The sequence below is a fragment of the Hyperoodon ampullatus genome (assembly GCF_949752795.1).
Source record: "Hyperoodon ampullatus genome assembly, chromosome: 14".
In the NCBI taxonomy this organism is placed as follows: Eukaryota; Metazoa; Chordata; class Mammalia; order Artiodactyla; family Ziphiidae; genus Hyperoodon; species Hyperoodon ampullatus.
In genome coordinates this window covers 31,958,956-31,979,156 of record NC_136927.1, presented here as the reverse complement: position 1 = coordinate 31,979,156, position 20,201 = coordinate 31,958,956, and the positions used below count along the sequence as shown (strand labels likewise).

Here is a 20,201-nt window from a genome sequence, read left to right as displayed (position 1 = left end):
ACAACTGCATGATGAGAAAATGAATACAGAGCCTCCGGTATATATGACAAGCCGGGCACAGGATGGCTGGCATTACTGTACACGGAAACACAGGGTGTGGAGGTTCTGGACGGACCACCTATGTCAGGCTCGTCCACTGCTCAGGCTCAGAGGCCCAGCATCCTCTACAGTACAGACGCGCTTATGTGTCTGCTTGCTCCATCTCACAACCAGACCATATGCTCCTTTAACAAACCCATACGTAGTACTTATCACACGCAAGCACAGTTGTGAGCACTTTAGAAACGTTACCACCTTAAATCCTCATAACATCACTAGGAGGGAAGTGCTACGACCATCCCTGCTACACAGAAGGGAAAGTGTGGCACAGAGAGGTCAGATAACTTGCCCAAGGCCACACAGCTAGTGAACCAGCAAGAATCTTTTTTTTTTTTTTTTTTTCAACTCTCAGGGTTGGCAAAGTCCTGCAGAATGAATACATACACAAACGAATGAATGACTGACTCTCCATACACTTAGGTTTATCAGGAAAGTTTATAAGCCTTCGGGTCAACTACGAAGGCAGAAGCTCCTGGCTCTAAAAATGGTCCCTAAGTGAGGGTAGGCGGTATGTGAGGCCTGGATGGTTCGGCAGAAGGGAGAGGCAACCGGGGGCCCTGGTGTCACCTGCTCCCTGATTTCTACACCAACGAGGTGAAGAAACTGAATTATGGAATCAATGTAAACATCTACCAACTGGGCAATGGCTAAATAATCTCTCATCCACCCTCCAGGGTCCTCTGCAGCAGATCTGTGGTGAGAGGGTGAAGGCTTAGGGCTCTGCAGACTGTCTGCCTGGGCACACACATCAGCCTTGACACTGCCAAGCGAGATGACCTTGGACAAGTCACTTTACCTCTCTGTGTCTCCATTTCCCCAGTTGTAAAGTGAGGTACTAGTAATGTTCTTTTACTCCAGGCAAGGAAAGAGGCACGAGGTAGGCAAAATAATGCCTCCCCCAGAGATGTTCTCACCCTAATCTCCAGGACCTGTGACTACATTATCTTACATGGCAAAAGGGACTTTGCAAGGTGTGATTAGGGATCTTGAGATGGGGAGGTGACCCTGGGTTATCTGGCTGGACCACATCTAATCTCAAAAGTGGAGAATCTTTCCCTGCTGTGGTCAGTGGAAGATGTGACTATGGAAGAATGGTTAGAGAGATGCAGCGTGGAAGATGGCAGAAGGGGCCACAAGCCAAGGCATGCAGGAAGCCTCTAGAAGCTGCAAAAAGGCCAGGAAACAGATTATTCCCTGGAGCCCCCAGAAGGAACCGACCTGGCCAACACCTTGACTTTAGCCCAGTGAGACCTGTGTCAGACTTCTGAGCTCCTGAACTACAAGACAATACATGTGTGTTGCTCTAAGCCACCAGGTCTGTGGTATTTGTGAAGGCAGCCGTAGGAGCCTAATGCAGATGCACTGAGGAGATGGGCACAAGGACGGCAAGGATGTCCCCTGAACTGCCTGCGTCCCCACCTGCTCCCTCATGTGAGATTCAGCACCGGGACTCCTGCTGGCCCTTCGAGCACTTTCCCTCCTGCAGCAAGCAGCTCTGCTTCCCCGTCCTTGCTCTTCTCCAAGTGCACTGGAACCCTCCGCCAGCCCACAGGATTCACTAGTTTTTCTCCCTACGAGAACCTGAAGTTTGAGAAGGCAGAGACCATACTTTAAATCATCTTCGACTCCCCACACCTAGCAGAACACCCCTGCACTTGTAACATGTTTGCCAAGTGGAAGAATTCATCAGCCTTCGCGTTCCTCCAGATGCCTGCTCATTCCCACTGCTGGCTGGGGTCCTGCCATCATCATCCCTGGGGCTGCGTTGCAATCTATGCCTCTCGGGAGCTGCAAAGGTGCATTCCACGGCTCAGCGAGTGCCCCTCGGTCCCTCCACCGCACATTGGTGTATGTGTTTTTAATGAGAATTTTAACGCATAATTTCTCCAACAAGTTGAATTATCTGCAGCCCGGGGGAAAGCGATTTGCCTTGCCTTAGTGCAAAATGAACTTTCAGAGACCGACTCCATTATCCTAAGAAGGAACCATAGTCCCTCAATTCTCATTTGCTCACTGAGCAATAATGTAGACTTTTAGTAGCAACATCAAAAACACGTCCTCCACCTAAGCCCTCATGCCAGCGAAATCCTTTTGGACAGCGAGCTCCAGTCCACACCCTCAGGTTGCTAAGCAGCCCGCTTTCCTGTCTGCAAAGGCTTGCCAAGCTCTTGCCCATTCTGCAAGAAATATTCAGCCAAAAGTGGAGTGGGAACAACCTCCAAAGATACCCTGAGAGTTATTCTACTCACTTTTGGAATTCAGAGTTTTTTGAATTTGTGCCAAGACCCAGTGAAGTAAAGAAGAAAATAAAAGGGAAACTTCCATTTAATTTCTGTTCATTTATTCATTCATTCAGGCCATGGTGTCTCTGGTGTGTCCATTCTATACTAGGAGCTGGAGACAGCAGTGAACAGAAACAGACCCAGGCCCTGTTTCCTGAGCTTCCATTCCAGGGCAGAGAGATGGATGCTACTCAAGTACACAAAGAAATCATTTCCACCCATGGTATGTGCCAGGAGAGGCTGGGAGAAAATGAAAACAGAGTAACGGGCTAGAGAGTGGCATTGACAAAGGTGCTGGGAAAGGCTTCTCTCTGAGGAGTGGAATTGAGCTGAGACCTCACGAGTTGGAGGAGCTGTCCATGCAGGGATGGGGAAAAGCTGTTCCAGGCAGAGGGAACAGCAGGTGTAAAGGCCAGAGAATCCCATGGAAGTCTTTGGAGGTCAGAGTGGCTGGGTCTGTAGAGGGAGAGGAGGGGGGCCTGAGATAAGGTAGGGGAGGAAGTGGGGGACCTATCGGGGGACACCTCACAGGCCACAGCAAAGAGTCCTGAATTTAACTGGTGCCGCTGGTGGGTTTTAATCAACAGTGATACAATCTGACTGATGCTACACAAACCTCACTCTGGCTACAGTGAAGGAAAGGGACTGTAGGCAGGGCAAGAATGGAAATATCTTTAGCAAGTGCTCTGGGCACCCTGCCCATTTATAACTAAACACATACGTGGCATATGGAGGTAAAAGAAATGATTTGGCGAAGACAAATTTTGCATCCAGAAACTATAAAATGTGTAAATTTAATCAATTTTTTAAAAAGTTCAAACTGGGGTTAAGATCACATTTTACTTCTAAAGCTGGGGAAATATCTAGAAATTCAGGCTAGAAAGATACTCATCTGATGAATTTTAAAAGGCTACACTATGTTTAATATGTCCTTGAATACTGTCCAGGACTGTGGATTCTGGAGTCAATCATTTAACGGGTCCAAGGCTTAGAGCAACAAGGTGCATGTAACTCAGTCCACCCAAGGATGTTGTGTCAACATGCCTTAATGGTCCAAGTGGGCAAGCGTTTCACTGGTGAAGTGATCCAATCAAAGAAAAGATTTTGATGTAGTACATTTTTCTGGGTCAATTTAGAATCAAAGCTCTCTAGAAAATTTGCCCTCAGGGTATCAAAGCAGGTACCCTGAGCAATCAGACCAGTTGTGGCCAGCGCAAGCTTGGTCTCTAAAGAAGAGCTCATCGTTGGCCTCTGTGGGGCACTGATGTCCTGAATCCTGACTCATTCTGCCCTTGAAAATCAGATGGATCCTGAGATCTGTCCTGGGCATCAGCCAACGTGTACTCTGGTGGGGGACGGGGTGTGGGGGGGTGGAGGGAATCAAACTACAGTCGGACCCTGACCATCCAATTAAAAGCTAAAGGGTCGCACAGACGAGAAAAGAGGCTGAGACCCCAGGACAGCTCTGAGCTGTCAGATTCCTGAGTAAGAGAGGAAATGGTCAGATCCACCCCTGACCATGCGGGGCAGGACCAAAGACCTAGTTAAGAACCAGCCAGTGCATGTGTACGAGCCGGTCATCACTGGGCCAGACCCCACCAAGACGGTACCTTAATGCCAAGCTCATTTATTTGCAAATAGGGTTGTCCTGGGTACCCTATTGGTACAGATTTCACAGGCGAAAAGGCCACTGCTGCTGTAGGTCAGTCCTGGATTGATAGGGACGGGAGGACGGGGGGCAGGGCTGCAGGTGACCCACCTCAGAGGGGAAACTCCCTCGTGGTCCCTGCTCCTGGCACAGCAGAGACAGGACTGCTTCACAGTCTTTCTAAGTCACGGAACTCCGGAAAGCTCTTCCTACCCCTCAGGCCTACGATTCATCTCACTAAACCTGAGCCTCGAACACCAACATACTTAGGACTGGTGCTGTTCTTGGCAACTTTGTCTTGTCTTAGTAAGTGTTGCCTAACTATAAGGCTTGAGGAGAGATGGAGTGGGGAGGGCGTCCCTTTGGGCTGCAGAGAAATCATTCAGCAAGTGTGGGCCCCAAAGGTGTCCACATCCTAATCCCAGAGCCTGAGAGCATCTTACCTTACACGGCAAAAGGGACTTTGCAGAACTTGAGGTAGGAGATGATCATAGATTATTGGGAGCGGGGGGCTGGGAGGGCGCTGTGGTCACAAAGGTCCTTGTTAGAGGAAGAGGAGTCAGAGAAGGAGATGTGACTACTATCTAGACAGAGGCAGAGACCAGAGTGATGTGACTGTGGCTTTGAAGACAAAGGGGGCCACAAGCCAAGGGCCTCTAGAAGCTGCAAAAGGCAAGGCTCCTCGGGAGTCTCCAGAAGGAGCACAGCCCTGCCCACGCCTTAATCGGAGCCCAGAGAGACTAGTTTTAGATAATAAACCTGAACTGTTTTAGACCACTAAATGTGTGGGCATTTGTTACAGCAGTCATAGGAGGTGAAAACACAGTGAAAGACAGACATGTCCCCAGTTCAGCCTTGTATAATTCCCTCAGTGAGACGCAGACGGGCCGCGTTCCCTGCAGGTATCATGGAAGGGCTGCTTCCGTGTAATGCTCTGCAAATGAGACCATCTTACAGGGATAATATGCTGGTTATGTAGAATTTTGTTCTGTGACATTTTAGGACATTCTGGATGGGTCCCAAGATTTGTATGAGCCTGCAAGTCATTAGATTAAATCAGTATATAGTCCCCCCCACCTCTTTTCATTAAGAATTATTGTACTCCTTGCTATGAACAAGTATAGAATTTCTAAGTCTTCTGTTTTTATGGACTCAACTCCACTTTTTTTCAACAGAAAAAAAAAAGAACAACAGGTTTATTCTGGGCCTGAGATAAACCTGCTTTATAACTGTTTAAATTATGCTCCAGCACACCCTGATGTGATCAGGTTTCTAATCAGAAATCTCTGAAGATGTAAACGTTAACGGTCAATAACAGTTTTCTCTCTGGAATTCCCAAGTGTGGGGAGTGGGTTATGGAAACTCTTGCTCTGGGTTTTCTATGATAAAGACTGTAGGAAATCCTAGGCAAGGCGCCTCATCCAGAGACAAACTAGAAAATTCATGGCTAATGGAATCTGCACAAGCTTTGTCAATGTGATGGCGCTTGGTCCCCACACTTCCTGTGCTTCAGCACCACCCAGAGAGCTTGTTAACTCACCCTGCTGGGCCCCAGCCCCAGAGCCTGTATTCCAGCAGGTGCAGGATGGAGCCTGAGAATATGTATTGCTAACAAGCTCCAGGTGAGGCCCACGCAGCTGACCAGGAGCCACACTCTGAGAACCACAGGAGGAGAAGAATGCCTCCTATCCAAGGCCCGTTTCCTCCCAGGCCCCGAGAAGGGTCCACGCTACCTCATCTGATTCGACTGCCCCTGCCAAGCTAGCCAATACACTGCAATTGATGAAATGTCTCTGTCTCCTACTTGACAGGAAGCCAGGGGGTCTCCGGCTTGGCTGTAGCCAGGAGCCACCTGGAGAGCTTTTAAATTCCTCAGTGCCCAGGCCTCACTCCAGACCAAGGAACTCAGGATGGGGCTGGGGGGTGGGCAGGTCTCAGAGTTTTTAAAGCTTCCCAAGTGATCCAAAGCACAGCCATGATGGAGAACGGCTGCAAACGTGATGGAGGACAGAACGATGCTGACCGGCTGAGGCAGAGAACACAGTGGGGCCCGACGCCCGGCTCGCTGTCATCTTCGGTGCCCCTTGCACTGAGACACTTAACTGGTGCTCAATAAATGCCGGCTGGATGAATGAATGAACGCTAATCGACCAGCAAGCATGCGCGGGGCAAGCGCCTCCTTTCTCCAGGGTACTTGGAGAATACACAGAAACAAATTAGGTCATTATCAATGACTAAACTTCATGAGGCAGTAATAATATAAGGAGCTCCTCTGAGAAAGCCCTGCCTGGGAAATAACTCCATATTCTTAAGTCCAAATAAATATCATGACAACCATGGATAAAAACTAGAAAACATTTTTTTTTTTTTTTGGTCCAGAATAGGAGCTGGCAAACTATGCCCCACAGGCCAGATCCAGCTGCCACCTCTTCTTAAAAGTAAAGTTTTATTGGCACACAGACGCACCCACGTGCATCCATACTGTCTGCAGCTGCTGCCATGATGGCAGAGCTGGGTATTTTTGGCTGAAATGGTATGGTGCGCAAAGCCAAAATATTTACTCTCTGGCCTTTGAACAGAACAGGTCTGTCAGCCCCTGCCTTAGAGAGATGAGAGGACGGACACAGACGAAACATAATGCGATTGTCTTTAGGCGGGTGGAATGATGGGTGACTGCTTTCTTCATTCCTATTTTTTCTCATATTAGCCAACGTTTTGAGTTAAATAAAGGAGCACATATGTTTAAATCACCAACGGAAGGAGAAGACAGAGGCACCAGCTGGAGAGTTGCCTGGCCCCGGGCAGTGACGGTACCTACCTTGTTTCCAATGGCCTTTTTGGGTGGGAAGTTGTAGGCCCTCACTTGGGGGTATTTGTTCTGTAACTTGTGGTGCAAACTCCTGAACTCCGTGTACCGCCGATAGACATTCCACTCATTGTCTTTTATCCGGATGTAGACCTTTCGAGAAAAGGAAAGAGCAAGAAAATGTAAATGTCTCTTAAAGCTCTCATTACAAAGGGGCGGGATCCTGGCAACACTCCCCCCAGGAAAACCAGCTCTGCAAGAGCAGGGCCACACCCCACCTCCCGTGTCACTGGAGGCCCAGCGCCGGCACGGAGGAGGGACTCAGTGTACTGAGTGTACCAATGGGTACACAAGAGAATGACTCCATCAGGCAGGCCGCATATTCATGAACATCAGTTTCCCAGTATCAGCAGAAGTCCGCAGCCCAATGAATCTTAGAGACACATTTTGCATACTTTTGTCACATGCATATTGTAATGGTGACAGATTGCGGGGGAGAGGCCATTCATCCTCACTGGCCATGTGTTTCCTCTTCTGTAAAACGGAGCTAACAGCACCTCCTCCCAAGGTGGTGCAGAGAACAGTCAGACATAGAAGCCACGCAGCTGTGCCTGGGATCACACAGACCAGCACGTGGAGGGGGTGGGATCAATCTCGAGAGGGAAGGAAGGAGGGAGGGAGGGAGGGAGGGAAGGAGGGAGGAGGGAAGGAGGAAGGGAGGGGGAGGGGGAGGGAGGGGGGAGGGAGGGAGGGGGCCAAAACTGAGATCAGCCCAACTGGATGGAAGGTCACATCAAGATGGATGAACACACTTGGGGCATGAAACTTCTTTATTATAATCAAGATGTGACTCTCAAGAGAACATTCTAGGGGTATAAAATGTAAGGGCTATTTCACCTGCTTTTTTTTTTTTACAGGCCCTCACACCTTCCAGGGACACACAGCAGCTATGTCTCAAGGCAAAACAGAGAACTGAGAGAGAGATCAATGCATTTAAAAAAAAATTACGTGAGTTAAGAATAACCCAGAGAGTGAAGTCTCTGATGATAAATAGCTATTGTAGTCTGCAATCAGCGAATGTCAATATACATCTTAAAATCTCTTATCCATAAAAGTAGGCATCTCTAATATGAATGATAAATTCTGCCTCTACATAAAAACCACCCTGTATCGCCAAATGCAGACATCATGTATTTGAACTTTGGTAAGGCAACCATCAACGTCTCTCACAATATTCTTGTGAACACGATGAAGGGAGGATAATTTAAACCAAAGAATTCCAATCAATGGATGGAAGTTTCCAGTGGAATTAGATGGAGAAACAGAGGCCTATCAAGTTTGTTAGAAGCCCCCAAGCTTCTAACAAAGAGACAGTAAATACACTGAATGACAGACATCAAGTGATCTCAACTGGCCTAAGGAAGGAGTTTAATGCAACATGATGAAATTTTAAAAGATCAGTGTCAGATTTTACAATATAATCCAAAAAGCCAACACTGTAAATATAAGGTGGGGGAGATACGGCACAGCAATGGCCTGTGGGACAAAGACTTATGGATTTTAGTAAATTCAAGCTAAGTGAATAATGTGAAAGGGCCACCAAAAAAGCCTATGTACTATTTAGACCTCATTAAAAGGTACAGTTTAACTTCTAGAATAAAGAGGTTGACAAGTCTTGCTCTATTCTAAATCAACCACACCAACTTAGTTAGGTTTTGGTTGCCACCTGTTAAAAGATGAACTGAAATAGGTTCAGAAAGGCCCAGATCACTTGCTACTCAAAGTGTGGTCCACGGACCAGAAGCATCAGCAACACGTGGTAAGATGGCAGAAATGCAACATCTCATGCTCCACCCCAGGTTCACTGATTCAGAATCTGCATTTTAAGCAGAACCCCCAGTGGTTCATACACACTTTAAAGTTTAGAAGCACAGGTCCTAGGAGCTGATTTGCAAACAAATTATCAGAAGGAAGATGGAAGACATTGGAGAATGATACCTTGAGTGTCAAGATGGAGAAAGTAGAGATCTCTGAATTCCTGGGAAGGCTATAATGAGGAAGAGGAAAGACCAAGATGATGTGTCCTGGATGATTCCAGGAGACAAACTTCCAGCAGATAGAAACTAGAGAAAGACAGATTTCACTAGGAAAGAACTTTATAGCAGCCAAAGCTGCCCAGAGAGGAAAAGGTATGTCTCAAAAGGTTTCTTGGCACTAGGTGTTCAAGCAGTAGTATGATGACTAATAGGACTGCTAACACAATTATGCAAGGATTTGCTTTTTAACAGTGAAGGATACATTAGACCCCAGAAGCATCTGGAAAGGCCTGGCTAGTTGTGGAAGTTCAGGCATTCAATCTCCAGAGACTGAGACATGATGGATCAGTTAGCAAATAAACACAGCAGAACTCACAGGACTTTAATGCAGCTCATTTGGGGCATTCTTTGGGTCCTCCAACGTCACAGCAAGTGCTAGTTGCCCACTCAGTATCCATTTCCCCCCAATATTTCTGGGGGTAGCAATGTGTTCAGAAAGCAAAAAAATTTTTAACTGCATTTTCCTGTGTCCCTTGCAGATAAGAGTGGCTAATGAGGGCTTCCCTGGTGGTGCAGTGGTTGAGAGTCCGCCTGCTGATGCAGGGGATACGGGTTCATGCCCCGGTCCGGGAAGATCCCACATGCCGCAGAGCGGCTGGGCCCGTGAGCCATGGCCGCTGAGCCTGCGCGTCCGGAGCCTGTGCCCCGCAACGGGAGAGGCCACAATAGTGAGAGGCCCACGTACCGCAAAAAATAAATAAATAAATAATAAAAATAAACTAAAAAGAGTGGCTAATGAGATGTAAGAAAGCTCTTAGGAGACAGCTGACTCAGCTGACAAGGGTCTTTTTACTCTTCTCTCTGTCTTTTTCTTTCTTTCTCAAACACAGATGTGAAGACGGGAGCTCCAGCAGTCATTTTTTGATCATGAGGTGATCTTGAGAATGGAAGTAGAACGCTAGAAGGACCATGGGTCTCTGATGACATTATGGAGTCACCACACCAAATACTAGACTATTGATTCAAAACTTTTTTTTTTTAAACAAAAGAGAAATATTCACCTCTGATTTGTTCAAGCTAATGTCTTAGAGGTCTTTGTACGAGTGGCTGGATACAATTCTGCTCTGATACATCTTGAATGGACTGTATCTGACTGTAGTATATTCTTACACAAGTTCAAATATGCCCTGGAGAGTGGCAAATTCAATTGCTTATCTGATCATCATGCACAAAACTAATTATCTAGATCAGAGGAGGTAAACTATGGCCCGTGGTTCAAATCCAGCCTTAGCTATTGTTTACAGCTGCTTTTGCAATACAATGGCAGAGTTGAGCAGCTGCAACAAAGACCATATGGCCTGCAAAGCTGAAAATATTTACTTTCTGGCCCTTTACAGAGTAACTTTTCTGATCCCTGATTTAGATACTCAGAAAGTCCTCATTATTGTTATTTTTCTACCAACATATCCAAATCTAGCGTGGAGAGGGGCAGTGCTTTCCAAATAGTACCAGCCCTTGGGTAGGCCCCATTAACCATCTGGGAACCAAGAATAGTGTTCCAAAGCTTTCCCGGTGATTCTGATGTGTGGGTGTTACAGTCTGAATGTTCGTGCCCCACCTGTACATGTTGAAATCCTAACCCCCAGTGTGGTGGGGCATCGGGAGGTGATTAGGTCATGAGCATGGGGTCCTCATGAACAGGATTAGTGCCCTTATAAAATAGGCCCCAGAGCGATCCCTTGCCTCTTCTGCCATGTGAGGACAGTGAGAAGACAGCTGTCTATGAACTAGGAAGCAGGTTTTCACCAGACACTACATCTGCTGGTGCCTTGATCTTGGACTTCCCAGCCTCCAGAACTGTGGTCTATAGTTGTTACAGCAGCCCAAGTGGACTAGACAATGGGCAATTTGGGGAACCCCTGAGGTAAAGCACAGATGACTCCTCCTCTCTATGTGTTTCCCTGTCTATAAAATGGAGCTGATTAACAGTGCCTGCTTGCAAGGCAGTATGGAGAATCTTCAGGTATATAGGACATACAGCTATGCAAGGCATCACAAAGACCAGCAAATTGATTTGGGGAAAGAGAGAGAGGCCAGAGTTGAGATCAGCCCAACTGGATGGAAAGTCACATCCAGATGGGATAAGCATAACTGGGCCGTAAAATGTCTTTACTTTAATCAAGAGAGCACTCTGGGGGTACAACATATGAGGGCTGTTTCATCAGCTTTTTCCAGGCCCTCGCACCTTCTAGGGACACCCAGCAACTACATCGCAAGGGAAGACAGTGGGAGAGAGATCAATGCATTTAAAAAATTACATGAGTTAAGAACAGCCCAGAGAGTAAAACAGTGATACACAGCTCTTATAATCTGCCATCAGTGAATGTCGATACACATCTTAAAAACCTCTCACATAACGATAAAAATTGGCAACTCTAACATGGGTTATAAATTATGATTCTACATTTTTTAGAACACATTCAAGAGCCAAATGCTTCACTCTGTGAAAGCGCCGAGTCCTTCCTGCCTCTCTGACGGCCCGTTCGTGGCTTTCCATGTGGGCACCTCTTCTGCCCATGTCTTAAAGGTGGAGATTTTCCCAAGGCCCTCCTCTCCCCTACACAAGTAGTCCACTCCCACGTCTGTACATTTCACTCTTAGGTCAATGACTCTCACATTTTTATCTCTGGTCTGGACCTCTGATGTAAACTCCAGACTCAGACTTGATAAAGCTCTTCGTGTCTACATCTGCACTCAGGACCTGCACCTTGCTCTCCCAGCGAATGGACCACCGAGTTGCCTGACTCAGAAATCTGGGCATCAGCATTGACCAGTGCTGCTCTTCACCTCCACGGCCAAGTACTGAACAGCAGGGCCTGCCAAGCCCACCTCCAGAGTTAGCCCCGCCCCTGCCTGGACCACTACAGCAGGCTTCCAGTTGCTCTTCTGGCCTCCCTTGTTTTCCCATTCAATTCATTTTCACCTCCCTGTTCAAACTCCTTCAATGACTGTCCGTGAAGAACGCTCGTGCCAGAGACTGGGTTCGGGGGTAGGTACAGTGGGCTTGGAAGGCTCTTGCGTCATTACGATCATCTTACTTCAGGCCCCACCCTTCGCTCTGGCAAACCAGGATCATGCCAACTTGCCTGCATTTTCTTAAAATTCTTTAATTCTTAAAATTAAAAAAAAATCCTTTAATTTCTTAAATCCTTAAAAATTTCTTTACAACCAGGATGGTGCCAATTTGCTTGCATTCTTTAAAACATGCTTTAAAATGTTCAGATCAGAGCAAATATCCTGTCCTAGAAATAGCATCATCCCTTGCCTTCCAACTCTCTCCGAATTGTACCCCCTGCTCTGGGGGACAGCAGGCATTCAAGAACTCAGAATTTCGGAATGCCAGGATTAGAAAGGACCTCAGAAACCATCAGTTCAACCCTTCCTTTCACAAGTCATAGGACTGCTGTGACAAATACTCTCTCCTCATCCCATATCCTCCTTGATGTCTGGCTCCAGAGGGCCAATGGCTTGGGGAAAGCCACCTGGACTGAGGATTTGAATAAACACTCCGGAGAGAGGGAAGGTCACAGGCATGATGACCAGGGCAGGGAGGGGAGCAAGATCCTGGGGGTGGACAGGAGGGGATCTGACGTCATGAGAGTGTGATCAGCAAGGAGACACGATGCATGGAGGTGGCTAAGAGCACAGACTCTGCAGCCAGACTCCCGAATTCACACCCTGGCTCTGCTGGTGCACTAACTGTGTGCCCTGAGGAAGGCACTTCACTTCTCTGTGCCTCCACTTCCTCCTCTGAGAAATGAGGATATTACCTCCCTCGCCGGGCCTTGGGAGGATTAAATGAATTCACACATATAATGGGCTTAGAACAGGGCCTGGTACATAGAAGATGCCATGTAAGTGTTTGATAAATAACTTTAAATAACTTAAAATGTAACCTATTGGTTAGGTTGACACTGGGAATTGATAAAGATTTGGATTTTGTAAGTCTCTGATCTTGGTGATCAGCTCTAACATTCATCCCCTCCAGTGGTTTGACTGATGGGAACTGGGCTCTACTGGGATATCGAGATGGTCTTGGCTGGCTCATGAACTGTAGGGGGATCCCAGAAACTCACCATCTCCACCACCTACCAGTTATGTGATGTTAGGCAAATTGCTTCTTTCTGAGTCTCAGTTTACTCATCTGAGAAATGGATATAATCCCAAAAAAAAACCATGCCTGAAAGCATTCATAAAAATGCCATAAGGGTTAACTGCTGTTGCTACTATTATTATTACTGTTATTGTTGCCACCACCATCATCAAAAGCATGAAATTCTGCAAAGTGGAGGAAGCACTGCCACTGAAGTCACACCTGTCTAAGCTTTATGATCTCCACCATAGGAGCTCTGCTTAATAAAGGACAAGTATGCAGATTACTGCTGAGCCTTAGACCAAGAGCTTAGAACAAATTATGCTGTGGGTCATTAAAAACTTTAAATAAAAATACAAATTATCATGCCCCGCCCCTAAAAAGCTCCACAAACATAAATCCCCAAACACATTTCTCAGGAGTACATGAAAGCAGCTCTGGCCCTGAGACTGGATGGCATGGCCCCTCTAGCCACCGTGTGTGCTCCTAGGAGGACACCTGCTTCTCCCGGGCCTCGCTTTCTCCTGCATAAAATGCAGGGGTTGAACTAGATGGCTTTAGGTCCCCTCACATGCCCCCAGTTCTGGTCCTCTGAGTCCTCAGGTGATTCATAAACCCCACGGACTTCACTGGGCCTCTTCCACCCACATTCCACTCCCATTTCATTGCGGAGACCAAGGTGTCCATGGTATCAGGCAGGAGGTCTGACCTCAGGCTTGATTTAGGAGGATTCATACTCAACGGGAAAGGCAACAGCAGTACCATCCCCGGAGCCTCTTTCTTGAAAGCTCAGCTGTCTGGGTCTCCCTGCCAAGCAGAAGAGCAGCCTTCTGGGAACACTGGGTGGGGAGAACTGATGCCCAAGGGGGAACCAGGGGCAGAGAGGGTTCCAGGTGCTTCCATCAAGTTTAGACTGTCCTGCCTCTGCTAGCATCATTAGACTGAGTCCCTCTCAGAGGTGAAAAGTGGCCAGCGGGCATTTCTGGCACCTGCCTCTGTTCCAGCTGGAGGCCATTTGATAGCGAGGGGAGGGGAGCTAGTCAGGGAGCCCGTGGAGACCAGCAACACACTTCCAGTCAAGCACCCACTGTTCTCAGTTTCTGCTGTTGTCTGGATGTCAATCAAATCCTGATCTCTCCGGTTAGCAAAGTTATAAAGCTCAATGAGAAACCCAGCAAGAGTCAAGTACACTGACAGACCCAAGAGAATAAAACAGTGTTTTTCAGAATTCCAATAAGATAAATACCTTCAACGCTAACACTTGCCATTTATGAAGCACCTACTATGTGCTGGGCACTCCGCATGCCTCACCTCTTATCCTCACGAGTCTGCAAGGTATGGTGTGAATTTGCCCCTTCTCCAGATGAAGACGTGGGCTCAGAGGGGGTGTATCACTTGTGCAGGGGAAGTGGGGAAATGGAGGACTGAACCCAGGTCTGCCCGATGTCTAAAGCCTGGCCCTTTCTATTACAGCACATTGCTGCAGAACCCAGGCTCCTGAGGACCCCAGGGACCCCAAGCCATCAACGCTGGCAACTGGCAAGGAAGGTCCCTGCTCAACAGGTCTGAGGCCCAAATGCCCCTCGCCTGGGCAGATCGTGCGTCCTCACAAGAGTCTCCTCGGTACCAGATGCTTCAATTGTGCTTTCTCATTCATACCTCTCCCTCCAGGAATCTAATGCCATTAAAATCGCCCAGAATTACCTGAACGATCCACCCTCAACAGCCATGCTTTTAAGCATCTGAAATCGGGAAACTTTCTCTGCAAGTTAAGTTGTCCTTGAATTATACTTAACCAAACTGTGCACTTATTTCACTGAAGAATTCACAGGGCTTATGTCCAAAATTATCAGGTTTTTGTTCTTGCTTTGTTTTGTTTTTTTAAAGTGCTCACCCCCTCTAAATTAAGTTTGATAGGCCCCAATTCCTGCTGCTTGAGCCGTCAGGACACTAAATCCTTGGAGGAATAAAAAGAGTTGACCTCTTCTAGCAAAACCAAGTTCCCTTTTAAAATAAGCAATAAAAAGACACTTCAAGTCCAATCTCCCCGACTCAGCAAAAGAAAAATAAAATGGGAGGGTAATATCCGTAATCAGGAATCGGGGCAAATTCTCTTTTCTCTATTTTAAGAGGAACTTCGAATCTTGAGGTTTCTTTTCCATTGGGAAGAATGACCCCAAGGATGCCTGTAATAATCCTGGGGGGAAGGAGAGGTTAAGTGGGGGAGGAGGCAAAAACCTCAGCCTGGATGAGCTGAATCCAGAACAAACTCTTGTGTACAGTCCCTCGGGGAAACACTCTCACTGAGAAGATGAAGACCGTCTGCCAGGGTGGGGCATTCCCATCAGCCCCCTGTGCCCCCCACCCGTCAGCACCACCCACCCGCTCTGCGGCACGCTCCCCCCAGCTTCTTTCACCTGCTTTTGAACTTCGTCTAAATGGACTCCCACAGGGTGTGCTCCTTGGTGGCTGGCTCCTTTCACTCCATACTGTGTTTATGGGATGTTTCTATGTGGTGTGGACAGCACTCACGTGTTCTTGCTCACCGCCTGTCCACGGTATGGATACCCCACAGCTTATACACCCGCTGTGCTGGGATGGGCATTTGGGGTGTTTCCATTTGGGGCTGTTATGGGTAAGGCAGCTCTGGGCATTGATGCACTTGGCTTTTGCACTCATTTCTTTTGGGATCATAGATCGAAATGTGAAAGGTAAAATCAGAAAGCTACCAGGATAACAACCTGGAAGGATATCTTCACGACCTTGGGGAAGGGTAAGGATTCCTGCTCACAGCTCAGAAGGGCACAACTCTGGGTGCTGGAAATGTCCTATATCTCTGGGCAGTGGTTACATGGATATACACAGAAGTAAAAGTTAATTGAACTATAAATTTAAGATTTATGCATCTATGGATAAACAACAAGGTCCTAATGTACAGCACAGGGAACTATATTCAATACCCTGTGATAAACCACAATGGAAAAGAATATAAAAAAAGAATGTCTCTATGTGTATAACTGGGTCACTTTGCTGTACAGCAGAGATGGATGGGCACAACATTGTAAATCAACTAGACTTCGATAAAAAAAAATTTATGCATCTGATATTTATATTAAACCTGGATGTAAAAGCGAAAGTCAAAAAAAGCCATGCCTACACTATCCTCAGGAGAGTGAGTTTTGCCCTAATTTATGATGGTAGGACGTCTAAGCTAGACTGTGAGCATCCATGTAGACCTGACATACAGTCAGATGTCAGTGCTGAGGGGGGTCCAGGGATGGGACTCTGGCCTCAGGGAGACCTGAGTCCGAATCCCAGCTCCACCTCTTGTTGGCCAAGCCATCCCGGGTAAGTTAATTCACCTCTTCAAGCCTCGATTCTCTCTCTCTCTCTCTCTCTCTCTCTCTCTCTCTCTATATATATATATATATATATATATATGAAGAAGGGAGGGAGCAGGCAGAGAAGGAAGAAGGGGAGAGGAAGAATGAAGATTTAAGAGCTTGTTCTCAGTGGGCTGAAGTCCCAGATCTGCTTCAAGGGTCTGCCAAGCACAGCCTCTTTAGCCAGCGGCACACTGGATGTTATGCACGTATGAGGCCTGTCCTGCAAGGCAGAAGAGCACAGAGAAAGGGCGTGGGCTATACAAGGAGGGAGGCCTGGATTCAAATATTCCACCTCAAGCCTCAGCTTCTCAATCTGTAAAATGGGGCCAAGACCAATCATGTCGGGAGGTTGTGAGATGCTGTGCCTGGCAGGCAGGAAGCAATGGCAGCTGTTAGTATGGTAACCCCATCTCCTTCAAGTCTGCCTTTGTGTACATGAACTTTCCTATTACAGAATTAGGGGTAATTATAGGATGTGCAATCATGAAATTAGAGCAGGTAATTACCATGCCTAATTAATTGTCAAATGCTAGGCAGGCGAGGAAACAAACATAACGCACGGTCTGTGGGCTGGGCAGTTAAGCATCCCCTCTGCTTCCAAAAAACTGTCAACAGAAACAGTGGAGTTCAGTAAATGACTTTCTCGGGCGGGTTTTCAAGTATGCAAACAAAACCTAGGAAGCGCTGCTGGGGCTTCTGACTCAAGACAAGCTCAGTGCACAGGCATTTATACAGCCCCTGTCACACAAGCACCAAGGTTCCCAGACAAGATGCTATTTTAGGACAGGGACCTCACAGGAGATACTTGATGGATGCTACTAACCTCTGCAGAGAAACCTGCTGATGTGAACGCAGCAAGAATCCTGAAATAAATGTTCATTTACACACTGCTTGTTTGGAAACTTCAAACTTCCTTCGTCATAGATCAAATGCCTGCCTCTCCGTTTCCAGCTTCAGGTGACTTCTTGTTATCCACACTCCTCCACCTTAGAACCAAATGCCTTTTTTATGTGTATTGTGATATTCAAGAGTGAAAGCTAAATTACGTGAGCGTCCTCAGACTTACAGAAGATGATGTACCATTTAGTAGGTGCCAACCATGTGCCAGACATTTTACTTACAATTTTCACCAAAGTCCTGAAATGTTATATGCCTAAAAAATGGAGTCTTGGAGTAACTAAGCAACGTGCCCAAAACGAGCCAGGAAGTGAGGAGAAGAACCAGAACTGGGCCTTACGTTGCCGCTACACCCAAGCCTATGTCGCATGGTCTCCGCCCCAGAGAAAAGCAAGCACTATAAACTCTAAACTCAGACGCCCTTTATGAAGATTGTTAAATGCCAAGAGTCAGGCGACATGAGGATAAGAAAGACTCTTTTAAAAATGGCTTTAGGTTCCTGATTCATTTTGCTTCCTTAATATCCAAGGAAGGAAATGAATTGTGTTTTGGTTGGCAGCCTGTGTTAATGGATCTGAACAAAACTTTCCTCTTAGTGAAATGGCTTCATGTGTTATTAACTATAAGTGTCCTTGTTGCTAGAACAAAATGCCTGAATTACCGTTTGACCACGCTGACGGAGTGATATTATTGCAGCCAAATGCCGAGAATAAGATGAATAACTTAGCCAGAAAAAAACGACTTTTTGGTTCACTGGGTTATGTAGATGAGGCAGACTTGTAAAGGCGAAAATGCATTATTTACTAAGAATCGCCAACATCACCCCACATTCCTTTTTTTTTTTTTTTTTTTTTTTTGCGGTATGTGGGCCTCTCATTGTTGTGGCCTCTCCCGTTGCGAAGCACAGGCTCCGGACGCGCAGGCTCAGCAGCCATGGCTCACGGGCCCAGCCGCTCCGCGGCATGTGGGATCTTCCCAGACCGGGGCACAAACCCGTGTCCCCTGCATCGGCAGGCGGACTCTCAACCACTGCGCCACCAGGGAAGCCCACCCCACATTCCTTTTAAAGAAGGATAGAGAATGAGCAGCTCAGAAGTGGAATAGACCCCGCCCAGTCTCTACTCCACCTGGAACGGCGCGACACTACAGTGATGATTAACGCTGGCTGAGGGGCAGACGCTTTGTACACGCCATGTTCCAGCCCGAGCTCTACTGTCTCTGGACATGTCCCCAATCTCACGCATGGCCAGGAGGACCCAAAGACCACCCTTTGCAGCAGATGGCACCTGACTCGGTTTTGGAAGTGATGAGAGCTAGACACTGGGATCAGGGCATGGACTTTTTCTTCCAGACCCTGCTCAGGGTGGTTGTCTTCTTCCCCCACCCCCTCTGGCCCCTAATCAGAACTGGGCATTCCCTCCTCAGAGTAACCACTGGTGCCTCTTATGAACCAAGCTCAGGGCTGGGCTCCAGGGATATCACGGAGAATAAAACCAGGCATAATCCTGCCCTCCTGGAGCCTCCAGTTGGCAGGGAAGACAGCTGCCCTTATGCAAATAATCATACATATGAACATATTTCACACAGACAAAGAGCTGTAAAGAAAGGGACATGGTTCTTGCAGCTATGCTAGGCCTGGGAATGGGGTTAGGTTAGCCAAGTAGGGAGATTTTGACCTGGGACAAAAAGCAATGAGTCAGAATGGACCAGTCATGGAAGGGAAACAGCTCTGGGGCAAAGGGCGGGGCACGTTCAGATGCCAACATCTGGCAGAAGGAGAAGTGAAAGGAGGCCAAGGCAGCCGGGCAGGAGAACCAGATGGATGTGAAAAGATGCTGGCTGGGCTTCCCTGGTGGCGCAGTGGTTGAGAGTCCGCCTGTCGATGCAGGGGACGCGGGTTCGTGCCCCGGTCCGGGAGGATCCCACATGCCGCGGAGCGGCTGGGCCCGTGAGCCGTGTCCGCTGAGCCTGCGCGTCCGGAGCCTGTGCTCCGCAACGGGAGAGGCCACAGCGGTGAGAGGCCTGCGTACCACACACAAAAAAAGATGCTGGAGGTGGGTAGAGCTGGGTTTCAGATGTTACGGATTAGCAAAGCGGCTGGAGCCTCAGGGCCTTTGCTTTCGCTGCGCCCTCACTCCCGGAGGTTTCTGCATCAGCTGTCCCTGCTGCTCCCCAGCACCAACCAGCACCGGCACACTAGGCATCCACCTCTTCATCTGTTTGTCGTTTGGCTCTCTAAGCCAGAGGGGACACTCCATGAGGGCAGGGACCTGGTTGATTTTATCCACTGTTCTACCCACCGCCCCAGGACAAGGAGGCCCTCAGTATACATCCACTGACAGAAATAAATTTTTAAAAAGAATGGAATGGGTGGATGGATGGCAGGACAGGTCCGACTGGACGCAGGTGAGAGCACTGCCAAGCTCAGGCCCACAAAAGCAGGATGTCTGTCACCTCCTGTGTCCGTGTGTGCCCTTGATGGCTCTGCGTCCAGTACACGAAGCAGGGGCTGCTCAGAGCACAGGACTGTCATCTTGATCTAACAGATCTGGAGGGGGGATAATGAGAGCACAGATCTCCACTGTAGTGAACAAGGGCAATTTACATAAAAGTGAGGCTCTTACACTACTTTTAGATTATTGGAGGGAGAACACAGACGTAAGTCTCTAAGAGGAGAGGAAATTTTTTTTTTAAACACTACAGCCCATGAACCATGGCTGGCCCGTTCAACTGTACTTTCATTTGCCATCTTATCTTAGGGAGGCTGAGCCACTGGTCCAACACGAGCTAGTCAGAAGGGGAGTAAACACTGGCACCCAGGTCCGCCTGACTCCGGGGCCTGTGTCTTCCCGTTCCCACCCCCTAAGCTGGTGACAAAAGTGGGGACTCTGGTC

At 47.7% G+C, this 20,201-nt stretch overlaps 1 protein-coding gene across 1 annotated transcript in view; it reads right to left on the bottom strand.

Annotated features, from left to right (window-relative positions):
* Positions 1–20,201, bottom strand: part of SNX29 (sorting nexin 29) — a gene marked incomplete at both ends in the record, with an annotated part of 539,882 nt that overhangs the window by 93,115 nt on the left and 426,566 nt on the right. The window contains 1 exon segment of the mRNA XM_079720019.1: positions 6,848–6,988. Within this exon segment, the coding sequence (XP_079576145.1) occupies positions 6,848–6,988 (141 nt within the window).